At 40.1% G+C, this 19,899-nt stretch overlaps 1 protein-coding gene across 3 annotated transcripts in view; it reads right to left on the reverse strand.

The window, feature by feature from the left end:
* The window catches only part of EPB41L5 (erythrocyte membrane protein band 4.1 like 5), a 62,485-nt gene extending 42,586 nt beyond the window's left edge, over nucleotides 1–19,899 (reverse strand). For all 3 annotated transcript variants that reach the window (XM_086465220.1, XM_086465221.1, XM_086465219.1), the window contains exons 1-5: nucleotides 19,720–19,899; nucleotides 9,168–9,272; nucleotides 3,758–3,800; nucleotides 2,577–2,655; nucleotides 35–79 (exon numbers count right to left, since the gene is read on the reverse strand). In XM_086465220.1, coding sequence (XP_086321346.1) covers nucleotides 35–79; nucleotides 2,577–2,655; nucleotides 3,758–3,800; nucleotides 9,168–9,272; nucleotides 19,720–19,899 — 452 coding nt within the window. The remainder of the gene's footprint in view (nucleotides 1–34; nucleotides 80–2,576; nucleotides 2,656–3,757; nucleotides 3,801–9,167; nucleotides 9,273–19,719) is intronic.

The following is a 19,899-nucleotide window of genomic DNA, read 5'->3' on the forward strand; positions in this document are numbered from 1 at the left end:
ATTGTTTAAAAGGCTGTTTATTTGGAGTACTTACTTTCCACTAAGAATATCCAGTTTCAGCTGCAGAACAAATAAATACCTGTAGGATTAAATAAGAAGTAAAAGTCATTGATTAATACTTCCAATGTAGTTCACTCAGCCAACAGAAGGAAGTCAGAGCCTGCAAAAAAAAAAGTTTTCTACTCTTTACATGGGTTTTCAAAACCGAAGAAACTGCATTGTGATCCTTCAAGGCTTTATCAGTTGCGTTTACATGCTTTGCACACATTTCAAATGAAGTAAACCCAAAGCTAGTTGTCGCAAGCTGAACTACAGTGTTGCATGGAAAAAGAAATAAGATATCTAAGTAAGTATAATTTTTTTTTCCTCTTCTGACCTTACTTGGGCAAAGAACAACCTGTATTTTCCACATTTTCTTCATTATTCATATACATATTGATCCCATAAGAGAATGAATATATAAGAGTCTTTCAGAAAGAAATATTCCTAATATGGATTGCTTAGTTAAAATCTAACGCAGAAAGCTGACTGCAAAGTGGCAAAAAAATAAACAGGAGGCTGCAGCCTTTTCAACCTGTTTACTCTTCAGAGCCAGCTTTCCTCCACTGCCTTGCTTAGAAATTGGGCAAATATTGAATAGAAAGCTCCTATCCCTTTGGTGTGCAATACCAATCCTTCCGGTCCAATACCCACAAAGGGTAGCCCTCTTGCTCCATTACGGCACACAGCTTTCCTTTAACAAGAGAAGAAGTAGCCTCATCAACTAAAACATGGCATCTGCAACAGCACCCAGTTTGAATTCTACTACAGATGAACAGAAGCTTAAGCACACAGCCAAAGACAATGCTTCTCTTTCAACATGTGCCCATGTCTCCTCGTACTCACGTACACAGACACGAAACAGGTGGAGGCAGGTCCTTTGGGAATCCACAAATACTTTGTCAAACCATTTATTATCCAAAGCCTTTTGAACGCTTGCCCCTATACGGGGAATAAATTTGTTTGGTACTGACCCTAGATACCAAAAGAATGAGCACAGGCCTCCAGTGAATAGTAGGTGTGACCAGTCTGTGCTTATCAGCCACATAACACTTGCAAACAATTCAAGCATACTTCCCATGCTTAGGCTGTGTTACACGACCTCTGGTGGCATCTGATGGGAAACTGGCAGAAAACATGAGCAAGCTGCACCTGCTGAAGCTGAAAAGTGGCTCCAGCTGGGTCTCCTGCTGCAGAAAGTAAAGGTGGAACCCTTGGAAAGCCCCTGCTAGCGACACCTATAACCCATAGCAGAACTCCCCTTCCAACTGCTTCTTTAAGATATAAAATTGTCTTGAGACAGAAGAGAGACATGCTGCTTTCCTTTTCTGGGGGATTAGCTAAGCAGACAGACAGGGTTTAAAAGCCCTCAGGTTTCAGGTCTGCCCTGCTAAAACCTGTATAGCAAGGTCCGACTGGCAGAACTCAGTCAGGATGGCTGAAAATTTTTCATAGCGGTAGATACAGATGTGGGTCCGAATTCTGTCTATCATTACTATTTTTAAAGACAGTTAAATGTTTATTCAGAAACATGAACTGGGAGGTAAAACATTCTTCCCAGACTAGCAGGAAAACATTAGAGACAAGCAGTTATAACATTATGTTACCACATGTAAGTATGAAGCTGCACAGGGTACATATGGCTGTAAGGGGTAATGCTACTATAATCTTCCTGGTAGCACTCCTAGGGATTTGGCTAAAGTACAGATCGAAGATCTGCACAGACATAAACCTAAACAACAAACAAATGCACTTCATGCTCTTAGAAATGGCGGAGTGTATGAAGCATCTACAGCTATCAAGAAAACATAACAACTTCATTTTCTCTCTGAAATGGACCATCGGCAGTGGTGACAACCCAAAGAAACATTGCCTTTTACAACAGGTTTATACTACTGACAGATGGTAGGTTGTGTTCTCTTTCAAAGCACCCCAAGTATGTCTTAACATGAAATGCAGCATTTTGAGCAGATCTGTAAATGCTTCAATCAAGAGAAACTGCTGCTCACCTGATACTACAATCTTACACATACTGTACTGTCAACTCCCATCTCAACATGGTAGTAAAATACTATTTTCCCTTTCCATAAGCATCACAAAGACCACAGAAGTAATGAAATGTTAACTTATTTTTGCCAAAGAGGAGCTCTAACTTGCTATTCAACAGTTTTCTGCCTAAAGAGACAGGATGAATACACACAGTTAAAACTAAATGCAGCTTAAGAATAAAGAAAGAGGAATGATGCCTGTTCTCTTCAGTAAAAACCTCTGTCCATTGTGTATAAGCTACTCAGATCAGCTGCCAGAATTGCCTAATGAAAAACGGTGCATCAAGTAATATAGTAAATACATAGATCTCTTTATATTAGAGCTCATCTGTTTCATGAGAGCTACACTAGGAACCTTTACAAAAAGCCAAGTAAGCAAGCAGCTCTAAGGAATTCTCCAAAACATCATACAACTGTTTAGATGAATACCACAAAAACATTTTCCTGGCCTTATTTGGGTACCTCTCCCTCACACAAAATCCCTCTTACCTTGTTAACTCTTCACGTAGATTGTTGGGCTCCGATGAGTAAAACTTTACACGAAAATGCAGACAGTATGGTGGGCCAACTGCGAAGTAGAATTCATTCAAGACAGCAGTTAACAGTTACTGGATGAGACATCTTATTTTTTCATTACACAGAATCACATCACAAAATTTGACTGAAATTGGCTCTGTCCTATCACAAGATCTTAAAGTAGAAATTGCTTTGTGACGAGGAAACGCATGAAAAACATTAGGGTGAAAGGACACTTAAATATACACGCAAAATGGTTTTATACATTACAAGTGGATCCAACAGTCATATCACATTGAGTTGATTGCCCCACCAAGAGCACATGAATCTAGGTTAATCCCTACATTTAAGGACTCTATCTATCACAAGCTATGTATCTTGGCTCTGTAGTTGACCAAACCCCCAGGCACTCTGCTGGTCTCTCTAATGCCTCCTCAGTGCTCTGGAAATACCCACTGCTGACAACTCAGACCTCTCTACTGCACAGAAGTTTAACCATATCTTAGGGGGACTTAACAGATGCTCCTGTGGAAGAAACATCTTTTCTGGAAACCAAAGAGTTAATTCAGCAAAAGGATGGATTAACAGTTCTTTAAAATGTGCAGTGCTCTGCTGATTCTTGCATCTGCCAGGAGGAATTTTCTCTCTCTCAGTGCTTCCAAAACCTCTGTTGTATTAACACAGTACCACAAATCCCTGAAGACTTCCCACAGCGGAGAGCAAGGAAGCTACTAAACAAAAATCAGCTGATGTCATAGCTTACCCAAGCATGCACCACTGAAACAATCAGGCCATACTAAACCCTTGTGCAGCAGGTAAGGACTTGGTAGACCTAACACAAGGGATAGAGGCTCCAAGACAAGTTTTTCCTATAGTCAGGATAATGATCTATAACACTAAAGCATCTTCAGCTGCCTCGACTCCATTTAAACTATAATTAACGAGCCTCTAACATGTTTAATTAAGGACATTAGACTAAAGTAATATGAACTACAGAGGGAATAGGTCATTAAACAATCAGCAGCACCATGCTGGGTTTTTGTCACCAGGTCTTGTCACCCCTCACAGGACATTGCCCCCCACCACCCATTTCAACCCTGTGCCTCCTGTATGTTCAATATGAGATCCCAATAGAAAACAGAAAGGCCACTTACTTTTAACTTGCTTTTTAATGCTTTTTGTGTTGTCCAACCAATGCTGAAAAATAAATTACTTTCATTGAATTATCAATTAAAAAAAGTCTCACAGGAAGAACAAAAAAAAGGAAAAAACCCTATTCATTAGCGAAGATTATCTTGGAATAACAAGCAGTCTGTTAAACCATCTGATCCAAACCTTTCACAATTCATAGCCTCTGAGTGCTCATTGAAGATCCTTTCACTCAAAGTTTGTAATGCAAAATGTCAGTTTTGAACAACAGCAACATCCTGTCGTACCTCATTTAAAGCCAATCTTCAAGAAATCATTATCTACTTTAAAAAGTACTGACAAACCACTTTTACTAAAATTTTCATCCTGTCCAAACAAACAAACAATTCATACATTAGTAGGTCAGTCACTGACAATCTGCCAGAGAGGCATAAATCATAGCTGGAGACTCTGGCACTCAGCTGCTTGTGATGTCCACTTGGCCTGGCAGGGGAGAGACAAAATAAATTTTGTTGTCTTTCAGCATTTTCTTTAGATGACTCAAGAGTAGCAAGAGCAAAACTATCTATGTCCAAACATAAGGGTCAGCTCTACTTAATTCTCCAAAACCTATTCACATCTGACATTTTAGCAATTGTCACATGGGAGGACAGAAGTTACTGCCTCACCTACTAATGCTAATTATAAGCTATACTAGCTGAGAAGCAAAAATAAAAGCTTCACTTACACTGCATACGACAGCACATGAAATTGAAGCTATAGATGGCAGGTTGAGAGAAACATCTACACGGATATGCCATGCTCCCCAAAACAACTGCATATACTCCCATTGCTGAAGAGTTCATACCAGAAACTGAAGATAAACTGGAAAGCTAACATACAGCTAGCGGTAGAGACCTACTTCCAAGTGTTGTGTACAGTGAACAGCTCCCTCCTCCAAAGGAGGTGACTCAGTTAAACAGTAAACAGAGCACCCTATTCAACATAATTGCATTGACTCAACAGCCAGAGCAAACTACCTAGCACTCCATGTCCTGCACAGTTCACAATGCCCAGGTAACACCACCTCATTGGATCAATCCCAAATGTCACCTTGCAACTAATAAGATGAATTACACACTTAGCAACACTCCTTTCTCTAAACTATGTGCCATAGAGTTCACAGTGGGCCCCATGGAGGACAGAAAAGCAACAGGGGTATGAGAAAGAACCGGTATTTTCAGGTTGCAATGCCAAGCACAAACACATTCCTGTCTTCAGAGCAGCCCTGCCTTCTGCAGTGTGTAAATTCAGCCTGTAATACAGCCAGCATACGCAGTGGTTGATGTATTAGCTGCACATCAGAACAACTGAACCATATGCTGCTGCTGTGCACAGCTGAAAATGCTCTCATTACCTATTAAAACAAAGTAGCTACAGAAAGCAATCTGAAATGTATCTAATATATTTTTAAAACAAAGCAGGAAGCTTAAGGAAGAATGAAGAAAATAGTTATGTCAACTTTGCTTACACTGGAGTTGAGCAATTTTTTTTTTGTTTCTTTAAGAAAATGATATAATCTTTCTTCCTGTTCCATAAACTCACTTGCTGTAAAAGCCAATCTACTTACTCCTTCCTCCACCATAAAAATATTCCAACTACCCACTCGGAGGCTGGCAGGTGATTTAGACACAGGAATGGCAGAGCGCGCCACTTCTAGGCTCCAGGACTGGCTGTGCATGCCTGTTTCACCTCCCTCCTGTTTTCTCTCATCTCCTCCACATTCCACGGGAAGGCAACTGAGAGGCCCACGACAAGCACTGATAGCGTGTTACTCTGCTCAGCTCTTGCCTACAGCAGCTCCGTCTAAGTGGTAAGGGGGTGTGTGGAAGAAGGGAAACAGAACTGCTTCTAAAAGGAGGGGAAGGAAGAAAAAAATCAACAACAAAAAAACCCCAAACAAACACATGCACGGACCCACACAGACATCAGGAAACTTAAGATTTATTCCAAGTGATTAAAATGGAATTCAAGGGGACCTGGCAAAAAGTTTACATTTTGATGAGAGTTTGCTCAGCACAGCCTGCTGCTAAAATCCAGAGATAAAGTTTGCTAAACAAAAAGCAATAGGAACAACAGACTGTATAGAGTACTGGAAGTCCTGACTAAAACAGTTTACTTCTTCAGGAATTAAAAAAACAAAACAAAACAAAAACCCACAACAAAACAACACACAAAAACCCCCCAACAACTCAGTAACATTTCAAGGAGGCAGGGTAAAGGAGGAGTTTTTTTGGTGAGATAGTAAGGCTAAAACTGGTCTTGCACTTCATGGAATTAATGGGTGCATACTCAGTGCAATGCTATACAAACAACTCTCAGCATTAAGCACTACATTAGATAAAACTGACAGAATAACAAACCAATGTGTTGTACAATCCCATTAGGAAGAGCATGTATTTGATGCTTGCAGCCTGTATGTTAGAACTGGAAGTTTGCCACATGTGAAGTGTTCAATGCCTCCCTACTAGAAACATCTCCCCAGCATTTCTAGAGGAAAAGCCAAACAGCCCAACAAGTTAACAGCAATCTTCATCTTCTGTGTCACTGGACATGCTGTGCTGTTCATCGTCAGCCTGAACTGAAGTTACTCGAATTAACAACAGCCTTTTCCCTTGGCTACCAGTCCAACTGTGATACACGGTGGACAAGCTGGCAAATAACTCCTTTTGATATCTCCTGCCTCTTACTGGGGGGCAGGGGGGTGGGGGAGGAATCTATTCCTAACTGTCAGACTAGCAATGAACATAGAAATCATATGAAAGTGACAATTCTTTCACTTCATTAATTGTTTTAATAACTGCTTTAAAGCAGCTAGTATTTGAATCCTAAAATCAAAAATGTCAGCAAGCATTTGTATTACCTGGGTTCCCCCCTCTCCCCAGTACATCATAAACTCAAACACCTAACTACTAATCGCTTCAGCAGCTCAAAGGAATTAAAAAAAAAAAGCAGCTATCCTTCAGTTGTTCAAAATACAACTAATGAAAACGCACTTGTAGTTAAAACAAGCAGGGAATTTCTCAATTTATTTAACTACATGTTGCTAGTTTGCCAGTGTTTTTATGTCATCAGGTGCACCTAGCTAGTAAGGCAATATACTCAGATTTGAACTGGGTAGCAAAAAGATTATCTCCTTCAGAGCCAGCAGACAATTCTGTCCACAGTAAGGGACTGGATTCTTACCCTGTTTATTTAACAGGTCTCCTGAATAATCTTTGACAAGTCACTTGATTAGTCTCAGTCTCAGTCTCCGTTTCCAGCCGCAGATTTGGTTTCTGACAGAATGTACCAGCTCCTCTTTGCAAGAACCACTGCCATCACAACAGCTCTTAATTTCTTAAGGCAATTATCTCTGGCTGTTGTGTTCAGCTCTTCTGGCAAAACGCAGTCTTTTCTGCCTTGTTATACAGGGTGTATCATTAAAGTCCAGTTTAAAGAGATTGTTATCTCTGCTCTGCCTCTTTTCAGTCACACATAGTTAAGAAAAGGAAGCAAACTAAGTTCAAAATCGCTTGTACCTGGTAGATTGTGCAGTATCAAATACTCAATCAGATGCTGTCTAGACTGGAAGTAACAGTTTGCTGGACAAAAGCAAGGCATAACCCACTGCTGAGGCAGAAAAGATTAACTCTTATTTCCCCATTTCAAGATGAAATGACATTATTTGCTAACAGAAGAGTAGAAGAAAAAAAGTTTACCATAGAGATAGTTTCACCAGTTATAACTAAGCCACTGTGAACTCTGAGATTCTAGAGGCACATGGAAATATTTCAGAAGCCACATGGCAGAAATTGAGTTAGGATATATAAAACATATAGATCATTTTTTTCCTGAAGCAAAAAGATAAACGAAACGGAGTCATTCACTGTCGATACTCAGCATCCTAGACTGCACATGCTTAACACAGCTGACGTGATTTTTATCAACATAAAACAGTATGCAATGGGCTGTTTTCTAACTTCTGTTGGTAGGAGGTATGCATAGCTCTGAACGACATCCCCCCGTTAGTGTACAGGTCTTTTTCTCCTTAGTGTTAAATGTTCTGCTCTGCAAGAGGTTTGAGAACGCTTTCACTACTGGGAACTGCAGTGCAGCAACAGCTAATCCCACTAGTCATGAAGTTTGCTTCAGATGCTGAACACAATTACAAGCTAAGCATAAAATTCGATCGCAACTGTTCTGAAAAGAAGACATCAGGTTTTAAGTATGCTTTGGGGTAGGCAACACTGTGTCCAAACCTGTCAGCATCTTTCAAAGATTCAAGCTTGGGGAGTTTTTTCTGCCATTGTACAAAGCTGTAACAATTAAGATTGTCACTTTCAAATTGTTCTGGAGATACACCCTCACAGAAGTAAAGGAATATATGTCACTGCCTCCATTTTGTATGTTGATCTCAAACAATTCAGGTACTTAGCTCAGCAGCAACTGTCTGTGCTTCCACTCTGACATCCTAATCATGAAACAATTCTGAAGTGGACTTGAAACAGAAAAAAAAAAATCAGGTCACACATCTAACAAGTAAGATTGACATACACAGTATGAAAACTCAGATCTCATTCTACCTGGGGGTGCTGGGATAAATGAATCCAGGTTTAAGTTACAGGGATGCAGGACAGAGACAAAAATCCATTCCTTGTCTAATGCCTCACTTAACTTGCAGCTGTCCTGGTGGGCAGGATTAAGTACTCAGCCATAAGAAGTATCTATATAAAACTACCCAGCCCACAAGTGGAAGAACTGTGGCTGCTTCTGACAAACAATGCTCTGCTTCTGTTCTCAAAACCAGTCACATTTTTACAAACACAAAATAAACTTCACAAAAACTCAGGCTTGCAGGAACCCTCTACTCAAACTTTCTGGTAATCACAAACACACCTATATCGTCCCAAAAATTTCTAGTTCAGGTCTGAGTCACAACTGATTTGAGCAAATCAAAGGTATTATCACCCCTCTTGCCAAGATTACTTCCCAAGCAGACATTAACAAGATGACTTTTGCTAACGAGAAAGTTGATGGCATTGGCAAAAGAAAACTTTCTCCACTCCATAGAGCAACGAAGGGCCAAGCAGGCACTCTATTCTCCCCTTCCTCTCTGCACCAGCAGCATCCAGAATTTCTACGTGACGCGCCAGGCTCTGGGGTCCTACTGGACCAGCCTGCCTAATGACGACAGAAGGTGTGATAGGAACGAGTGAAAGGCAAGAAAGGAAGAGACCACAGCATTGTGATATGTTAGAGTGCTCAAGGTCACACCACAGAGCTTCTCCACAAAACTTAAGTCAGAAAAGCAGCTTTCTCATAGCATTTTTGTCAATATTAAGATTTAAATAATTCAATGTTGCTTAAAAAAAAAAGAAAAGCACTGCTACTCACCGCCACTTGTGCGGAATCCATGAATCTTAATCCAAAGTAGTCGCTTTCTATAAGGTCCAGATGATACATAATCTGTTCAAACAGGAGCTGGCCTTTGGCTTTTTTCTGAAAATATAAAAGGATTTTGTACTTAGCAGATAGATTTACTGTAGCATCTACCTTCTTCTAGGCAAACTTTATATTGTAATTCTAAAAATAAGAGAATCCCAAAATTAGGCTTCTGAAAATATAATGTGGAATTTTTTTTTTTTTTTTATGTCACACTTTTTAATGGTTGTTTTTCTTAAAGGCACCCCACAAGAAGCACACATAATACCCTTAAAGGTCTTGCATAATCTCCTTTTTTGGAAAACGTGCAAGTCAACATTGACAACAGAGAGTGCTAAAATGTCATTGTATCATTGTCCATTGTCCCTTTTAGGCTTTCCTTACTCGCTGAAGTTCAATAGAACTGGAAATATAGCCAGCACAATTGCAATAACCAATGCACTGCAAAATTTTCAGAGCAAAGTACAGCAAATTGCTTATGAATTTACTACTGTTTGATATCCAGGCAACTCACCTGTTTTGAAGCAGGTAGCAAAGCATATTGGATTAAGATATACCATTCCGTTAGCAAGCGCTTTTAACAGCGGCCAGGAAACAGTCTGGGGCAAGCAACTTTAACAAACAGGTAACACATTTGCAAAAGTAAGTTCATAAAACTCACTTGTAGGTGCAAAAAGTCACCGCACACGCTCATACATAATTTATGAAAAAACAGCTCTAGCCCCAAGTAAACATCATTTTTACAGTGATGACCTGAAAACCGGAACAGTTGTTTTTAGAGAGAAGGCATGTAAATAGCACTGGGCAGTTTCTAGACAACACACATTTTTCACGCTATTAACTCCTTTATAGTAATACACTGAAAGAAAAGCTTAACTGTAATACCCAAGATGCTTAAATGTAATAAAAATACATTAATGAATTACCAGGCCAGAGTACAAATCACGGTGTTGAAAAGAATTATTTTTAAATACAAAGAAATACAGAAAGGATTCATGCTCGCTCAGCAAGCAGTTTAAGGATCTCTCAATTTCCATAATGCTATCATCTTTCAATCTTTTATCTTAATATTCATATATGCACAACCTAAGCAATGGGCTAACTTTCCAAGCATATTTGTAGTAAGCTACTAATTAGGAGATTTAGTCCACCTCTCAAAACTCCAGGCCAGCCAGAATTCTTATTCTCAGAAATAATCTGGTTTAATCATCAAGTAATATCAATGTAAGCAAAGCAGCATGCATAATTTTTGCCACCTTCCTCTACCTGGATGTTCAAATACTTTATATTCCAACTTTGCAATCATAATCATTGGCTTACTCGTGTGTTAGTTAAATCCAGCACGACATTTCACAGCTCAAAGCCAAATCTCAGAGAAGTCCATAAACTGAACCTGCCCAAGCAAGTTCTCCCACCGTTATTTATTTCCAAGTACTGGGGGAGATAGGGGGAACGGAAGGCAATTAGACCAGCAGGCAACTTCACATACACACAGCATCTACAAAACATATAATGAAAATGCTGAGATGTAGACCTCAAACTTGTTCAGGGCAAGTTTCTTCTGGTGACTTCAACAAAAAGTTCTTCTCTGGCAGTAGCAGATTTATTAAACACCAGCGAGACTCTCCTAACAGAAGCCTTAAGGCAAATCGCCTACATACAAACCCACATATTTCTTCCACTATTTGAGTCTGTAGCCTGTTCCTTCAAAGAGCAAGGCACTGAACTCTTGATATTTTCTCTCAGCACAGGGTATCTTCTGCTTAAACAGTAAGATATACTAACACAAGTGAAATCAATTCAGCATTTGCAACGGCAATACTAGGAACATGTTGTTGTATTTTGCATGAAGCTTTCTGCAACTCACCTAAAACTAGAGGAAAATCTCCCCTTCTTGAGGAGAACATTTTAGATCCTTCTCGATTCCTCATTAAGTCATCTTTTAAAACTGTCATTAACCAGTTATCTCAGCCAAATTCCCTCCCGGGGACAGGCAATGGAACACTAACTTGAGCCTGGAATTACTACACATACTATCTCAGACTACCAACAACCAAAACTTCTTATTGTTCAAAACTCTGCAGTGTCAAATTGGGTTCAGAGCATGCTCACCATTTCGGTAATCTCAGCAAAAGGCTCAAAGATTAAGTGGGCCCAGAGTGACTAATGTGGAGGAAAGTCCCTGAAGAACAGCACTAGAGTGGCTGTGGAAAGATGTGCAGGGCTACTGGTTGTTTTCTGACTTAAATCACCACGGCTGTCAATATGGAATTAATTATGCAGGACTTTGCATATGACTTAAACTACTGGTGGCTGTATTTGGTGCGAGTCAGCAAGTTCCACTCGTGCTTTAATGTTAAATTCAAATTCTTTCTTAAAGCCTTACTCAAGTCCCTCCTCCTTAAATTTAAACAAATAGCCACCAAAAAGATTATTGCCTTGTAACCGGACAATGTTTATGAACCAAAATTAATTTCTTTGTATTCAATAAAACTGCAATCTCAAGTGTTTTCAAAAGACATAGCAAAGATACACTTTTATTACATTTTCTGGTGAAAAATTACCTTAAATTTCTAATGGCAACATTCAATTTCAATGACATTTTTATCCTCCTGCTACTCCAGGCTTCCCCCTCCCTCCTCCCTTTCTCTTCCTTGCAGCAAAGGTCAGGTTATTCTCAAAGGACAAATATTTTCAAGTTGCTTAATGGTTACCGATGAACTATTAACGACTCCACTCACAAGCAGTCCAGCCAGTGGCTGCTCCTCCCTTCAGGGCACAAATTAAACTCCTCATGGATTTGTGATTCTGTAAAACCTGACTATTTGATTTACAGTTTGCTACACTCTATAGGAAGCAACAGCAAACAACTCACATCAGGAGCATCAACAATCGATGGGAAAACTTAAATAAAATATATCATTTATACATGGCAGGTCATCTAGTGATTTGCCACACTTGGAACGAGATAAAAGAATCTTTTGATCACTTTGGTATGAATCGTGCCCCCCTGCCTGAGTGGAAGGGATGCTCCCAACTATGTCCTAATGACATCTCATGCTGCTCTTAATAACTGCAATTTCTGGCTGAGTAGGTGTTACACAGGCTGGACTGAACCCCGGTAGCTCAGCAGCCAGGCTGGGTAAAGCCAGCTCCAGTGTTCACTTCGGCAGGCTGGCTTGTCCCTTCATTGCCGGGTACGGTGATACAGAGACATTCACCTTGGCTCAGGCATCTTGGCCACCACCTAAAACTAGAGAGACTGCGTTTATACCCTCTTCTCATGGCCTCGGGGGCAAAGGCTTTTTCATGGCCATGCATTCAAGAGCATAAGCTGGCAACTCAGTGCTCCACAGCCTGCCTGTCTGATGTGAAAGCCATTTTCAGGACCAGCAGCAGCCTGTACAGACCAGCACATGTGAAGCAGCACAGGCTTACAACAGCTGGGAAACAGCCTTGTGCTGGGCAGGCACCAGCCGAACGGATCACCTTTGAAGGTTTGTATCAGGTTTTTAATGACAACAGAGTACTTGAAACTCCCAAAACTTGATACAAATACAACCAAAACCAGAAAGCCCACCTAATGAATTTACTAAAATGCCTACTAGAAATGGATTTTTTTCCTCTTTTATTTCTTTTCTTTGTGAAGAAATGGAGGTCCCTATATAAAATGAACTGAAAAAAAGAGACGAATAGGCTTTACCTTCATGGCACTTATTATCCCTTATGTCTTTGCAGCTGTACTTTTCTGTCAGATTTGTTCAAATGATTATGTTAATATAGGTTATTAACAGTAACTAACAGTAGCAATTGCCTTCAGTAGGTACCAAAGGGCAAAAACCTCCCTTCCTGGTTTTTGTCAACCAATTAGGAAGGGTCACCATTCATATTCATACCAGTTTCCTCAGAAAGACCCCATGTAACCCCCAGAGAAGACAGGGGCCCCTATTCAGGATTTACAGCTACTCAGTTGCTAGGATGACACCTATGTGCTGCTGCAGACCGTGGCAGTGCGGAAGCAGCAGACGAGTCTGTCCATTTTTTATGAAGTTAATCCCACTTCTCCCAAACGACACGTTTCAAAAAAAGAAGCCATGAGAAAACTCCAACAGCAAGCTTTAAAGGAAAAAGATTTCATCCCAGTATCATGAAAACAGTATCCACAGTTAACACCATTAAGGTTTGCTGGAGAACTGGAGGGTTAAAACCCCTTATCTTTACAAAGACAGTGTCAGAAGTACACATTATTTGTGTATCACCCTAATCTTCTTATGGCTTTAAGTACTGACCTACAAATGGAGTGCCTTCTTGCCTCAAACTCCAAGCATCAATCTTTCAAATAATTTTTCTGAACTCCACAGTCAATTTTCTCCTTCATGGAGAAAAAAAACCCTGCCACTGGCAGCAAAACACCAGTTCTGCTTCTCCCTCTGGTTTATCCCCAGCATTTGACAACATGCACCATATATTCTTGTGTTGAGTAAAAAGCCTTGCAGGCTGAAAGGCTGCAGAGAGCAATTCCTACCTCAAGAGCCAGATCTTACCCATTCTTCTATTTACTCAATCTCTCCCAAATATAGGAAGATAAGCATTTGGGATTAAACATTTCATTCCATTATTCTCTGGAGAAAGAAAAAGGCATCTCCCAAAAATCTTTATAAAGAATCAATTTCAATACCCACCATAACTGTATGCTTGTTTGAATACTATATAGGATTTTTATGTACTGTGCTTAGGCTTATTAACCCTACACATAAAAAGACAAAGATTCAAAACACTCACACTTCTCTGTTTTGACAGAAGTCTCTTGTTTTTCCTCTCCCAGAAAGGTTCATCTTCTGGTTACACCTTTGATTTAATTAATTTCTGAATCTATTTCCTAATGTTCTTTCTGATACAGAATATATCCAAACTGCTTGTCCAGGAGATTAAATACCCCCCGCCAGTATATTCTCAAACATTTCAGTTTTATTTGGTGTCCCACCTGCAGGTTTCTCAGAAGCAGTCTGGCTAAGAGCATATGAGAGTCTCCGTCTTCGAGCTCTTTACAGGGGCAGTTCAGTGGGAAAGCAGGGCTTCAGACAAAATTTGCTGTTATGCTGGAGTTAGGAACGCTAAACCTTCAGGGGCAACTGAACCAGCCTGTAGCACCAACACTGGGGGCCAAACCAATTATCTGATAGAGCCGAAGCTCGCTTCCAGCTGCTCCCTGCCTCCCCTTCCAGCCACGCCAGGGCACCCTGCATGTCAGCCAGCCTGAAGAGCTCCCCGGCCATCACCCCAAAGCGACTGGGCTCCCAGCACCACTGAGCGCAGGCGGGCTGCGATTCTGCTACTGCTCAGAAGTGCTGAAACAACTCAGCATGTACTAGGTATGTCTTACATTCAATCTCAATATGCATTTAAATCTGGCACCCCAAGAACCACTGGATCAACCTGCACTACAGCTGGGCCCCCCTTACACCACACAAACAGCACCTCCCCTTTGTAACACTCCGCTCAGGATTGATTATTCCAGTTTCAGTCCTCTAAAAGTCTTTCAGTAGTTTAAGCAAACAGTAGAAAGCATTTCAATAGTTTAAAACAAAGATCACATGGGAAAAAAGGTTTTAATCCAAAACTTTACAATCTTCATACACACACACAAGCAAATGTTTATTTACTCAGTACTTTTGTCAGCTGACACTTATTTTGAAAATTTAAAAGCAAGCCTCAAACACTAAGATTACCCATTTTAGACAAAGACTAATTTTCTTTTTAATCAGCATCTGTGCCACAGACACCATTCTGTATTTCAAGTTAACAGCTATAAATATTCAGAAAGTAGCCACAAATATTCTACAAGCTTTAAAAAAAAAAAAACCCACAAGTGGATTACTGAGTAAAAACAACTATCACAATATATCTCTGATCTTGTAGTCGGATCAACACAGATCATCTCCCTCCACACAGAGTCATCAGCACTCGTTAACAGTTTCCTGGCAATGTTTTTGGCATTCCAGACAGATTTCTTTATTTTATTTAAAATAATCCCGACAAATACAGTCCTTTTTAGCTTATTTTTTAAGTGTTACTCCAAAATTGTAAACAGCTTAGCTAACTCCTGCTATTCCACAGAGCTCTTGGACTAGTTTATGTAAGACCTTGTTTTAATGACACTTCATTATAATGAGGATAAAAACATCTCATTTTGCAATCTCCGTATTAAATTTCATGCATGCATAAGTAAGGAATATTCCAAGATTAAAAACTACTCAGAGAGCATCCATTCTTGTAATTTGTGTTTTTCACCTTCTACCACCAGGAAGCTTTTGCCTAAAACTTAGGTTGCGCTTTCAGAAAATGGAATACAATTAACACTCTATTATCCATGAGAAGATTATGTAAATTGTGGGTTAAGCAGGGTCAGGTTTTTTACCAAAACATCCTGGCTTCCACAGAGTACAGTGCTGCTTCTGTAAGACCCCATACTACTATCTGTTGATATTGTAAGGCTGACTTTGACCCTCATAGAAAGCTATCCACAAATTTTAAAAAAGGTGCATATTCCAAGTCTATCCCTGTAATTTAATTTACATTATTTATCTTGCCATTTTTCCCCTTTATCTAGGTTACCTTTTCCCTCTCCCAGTTATTACTATGAATAGTGTAGCATTGACTATCTCTACAGCAAATACTCAAATTTTAGATCTTTAGATTCAAAAATCCTCTGGAACACTCCAGTACTCAAAAAGGCACTTTATTTGAATTCTTGACAAATGTTTTTGTTCACAAGTATTTCAGAAGCTGTGGGTGACTCCAGTTAAAAACTGCTTTCAAGGAAAAGTACTGCTGTGGTGCCCGTTCTCTCCCCAACCTGTCTTTCCCCACAAACCGTGACCACCCCAAGAGCCAGTATGTCCAGCTGTCAAGGGGTTCCCTGGGAGCCCAGATTGGTATGACTGGGCTGACGGAGCCTCCAGGTACTAAACCAGGACTGTTCACAGCTTTTGAGCTTTTGGCCATTCTGGAGGTGCAGTTTAGTTTCACATGGGAACAGGACTGGAAGAAAGATAGGGGATGTCAGCAGAACAGAGTTCTTGTCCTCTTACTGCTTACACCACTAAGCAAACATTCCACCCACAGATTTTAAACAATTAGAAGAAAAAGCACAACCCAACTTTTGTCCAAGTTGAACTCGAGGTAAGCTAACAGTAAAACAGCATGTACAATCAACATCAACAGCAGCACAGCTAACAGACACCATGTATTTTATAAAAAATTTTCATAGATAAAAAAATAAGTTGCTTAGTGTTTCACTAAGCACATGGTTAAGTGTGTCAAAATCACTGAATGCATTTGGACAAACAAAAAGCTTCAAAAAAGTGGTAATAGACATGGAAAACTACCATGTTGAAACACAATTTTAGAATCTGAGACGAAGCTGGGGAAAAAATCCCACACCTTTCGATCTGCCCCAAAAGAACAATGGTAACTCGCATTAAGTTCATGCCTCCCATTTTGAACACACCAAAGTGACAGTGAATAGTATCCATAACACTGATACTCCTCAGTCATTGACATGGCCACAATCTAAGTAGATTCTTAAAAAGAATCCAGTCTATATACTGTGTAGGACTGTAGCTTTGATGAACAGTTCAAGCCACGGAATTTTGTAATTAAAAACAACAGAAGAAATAGAAAAACAGATAGGTTAAGTGGCTTGACAGACACCATAGATAAGATCAGCGGACAAAAAGCAGAGTTACTGCTCAAATCCTGGCTCTGTGTTTAATATATTAAATCTCGACTGCATCATTTACAACATGTCCCTTCTGTTTCATTGTCAATGTTCGTAAAAACATCAGTCTTTGCTGCTTAAAAAGACTCTGAAACATGTTTGGCTTATACGATAGTGTTCCCTGTGGCCGGGTTTGGGCTTTTCTCTGCTCTTTTTTTAATTCAAACAGAAATTCAGTAATCCCAGATTCAATTATAGTAGAAACGTAGCTCCAGAATACTCTTCTGTCAGTAGCAAATTCACTGTAAGGGTATAGCTCAACAAGCATAAGCCTGATACTGCCTCTAGATGCTTCTTCACCACATTTGGGGAGGCACATGGGGAACCAGATTGGAGAACTGCTCCAGCTGGAAACTAACATAACAAAATTATACCAATTATTTTCAGCCACAGCATTTTCTTGACTTAGCTTACTGCCTGGCTGCCAAAAACCCGTTGCTTCTGCCAAGGGGTATGCGAAAACAAGGACAAACCCAATAATGAAAGCAACATCTTTTCTTCCTGTGGCAGCAACAACTTATGCCACTGTAAAGGATTTATGTAGCCATGGATTAAAAAAGGTACAGCATTCATTCCTGCTAGACAACTCTTCCTCTGGCTGTGATCTAACCTGTTTGCTAAGTGACTCAGTCTTAAGAAACACTTTCTGGTTTGGTTTTTTTTTTTTTAATAAAACAATTTCACAGAACTTAGGTAGACAATAGGACTGTGCACAACTGACCTGGCAGACCCGAGGGCACCTCTTTGAGATAACAATGAGTTCATTTTAAACCAAATCTACTACCAAGGTAAAAGTAACAGAACCAGTCTTGGAAAAGGCCTTAGCTCAAAGAGGACAATAACTCTCAAAGGAAGTTTTACTAAAAGAAAAAAAAAAAACAAACAACCAAAATCTCTCTCCTCTCCTCTCTCTCTATATATACACATATGTATTTTTATTAATTTAGCTTTAGATTCTAGAAAAGCAATGCTGTTTTTGCCAGGATTTTGTACCCTCCACTTCAACCCCTGTCTCCCCCCTCCCCTTTTTTTTTCCCCTCTTTCAGTGTTAACCCCAAAATATAAACGATGGAAGTGGAGACATAAGAACAAACACACTAAGGAGTCTGAAATGAAACATTTACTCTACTTCTAATTTATTGTGCTTTAATCACCAAAGAAACTGGTACATGTCAGCCGCTGATGATGTAATAAGTCTACAGACTTAGCATATTTGTTCACTGTTTCTCAAAACTTAGATGTCCACAGACAAGGCTTTATACTGGCTTATAAAGAAAAAAAGCAATAGTGAAAAAAGTTTCCTGTAGAAACAAATAGTTATTACTACACCCTGATTTAAGTTTTATAGTCCAGATGGCAGGTCGTGACACCTCTTCAGGTTCACTTTGTGCTCCTCAAAGCCTTGGAAATGTTGTTAGAGGCGCCAGGAATTTGCCTACAGAGCCAACGCCAGCTCCAAAGATTACTGCTCTGGTTATGTGGAGACACCAATTTAAGCTTGAGTACTTTTTAAGTGTGACTCTTGCTATAAAGTGTTTGTGGGCATTCCTGGCCTCATATCAAACATCCTAGGCACTAAGCAGCACTGGATGTGCTCATTACATTGCTTCAGAGATGTACAAATTTTTTTTACTGCCCTCTATAAACACCTGTCTGTATAACTGTTTAGCAAATAAAGATGCCAAACTCTTCCTTTAATTCTAGATTACTTGGGGTTCTGGCTATCACAGGTGTTATTCCTGCTCACTGTGTCAACAATGGTGCTCGATAAACAAGTTGAGCCTTTCTCAGACTTAACATTATAACACACTCTAGAATTGTGCTTAAAATAAGAAAGGGTGGAAATAAAATCCACTTCAAGAACGGCTGCTCTGTATGCTCTTTCTAGCCAGCAGCTCCAAAGTCAGTGCAACTGTTATTGCAGCCAAAATCTTTCAGAACTAGCCAGGTGGTCTTGCAGACCCACAGCTTCCTAACTGCCACGTGAGCTCAAAACAAGTCACTAACAACTATAAGACACAGTCATGGAAAAACAGAGCACATCACTTCTGTTGCTACTGTTCATCCTGTTGGCCAAAAACAAGCATATAATTAAGCACGGCAGAACAGACACGTGTGTATTAAGGGAGCTTTAGAAATGCAAAACAGTGGCTAACACCTCACTCCCAATGAAGCACTATGCTATGGGACAATCCCTGCTACATAATCTGCCCTGAGGAGGGGACGGAAGTAGAATTCTTCTCTTCCCCTCCCAAGGTAGCGTTAAAAACTGCATCCATCCCTGACACAAAAGCAAATCAAACAAAACACACACAGAAATTACTGCTAGTACTTCTGCTCATCCCTCCTCTTCTACAGAGTTACACCAAGAGATTTACCTTCCTTCTCAAGATGTATCCACAGCTCACTGAAAAGAAAACCTAGTTCATCCGAAACGTTATCCTCTCTTAAATTAAGCCTTGGCACAAAAATTACGTTAACACGCTAAAAAGTGCTCGATGTACAAGGCACAATGACATCTGACAAAACTCTCTAGTTTCAGTGAATAACAGAGTTAACTATTCTTTCGGTATCCTTTAATGACCAGTAACATAGTGGAAATCAGGTCACAGGGTCAGTTGCTGCGAAAACAGATGCGCCTCTACTCACTTGTAAACAGCAAAGAGCGCAATCAGATTGACACAACCCGTTTGTATTTAAAAAACAAACTTGCACCACTCGTACCGGTAAGTCCACACTGACATCCGTTCCATCCAGCAGCGCTACTCGGCACGTAATGATGGATTTTGCGTCCCCAGCTGCAGGGATGTGGGTTGCAGCTCTTTGGGCCTCTCTCAGCCGCTCCTTCTCTGCATGCTTACGCATAGACCGCCGCCCGAGGGTTCGACGGAAAAAGCTCAGCAT

Source organism: Leptosomus discolor, chromosome 5 (genome assembly GCF_034619465.1).
Source record: "Leptosomus discolor isolate bLepDis1 chromosome 5, bLepDis1.hap2, whole genome shotgun sequence".
NCBI lineage: Eukaryota > Metazoa > Chordata > Aves > Leptosomiformes > Leptosomidae > Leptosomus > Leptosomus discolor.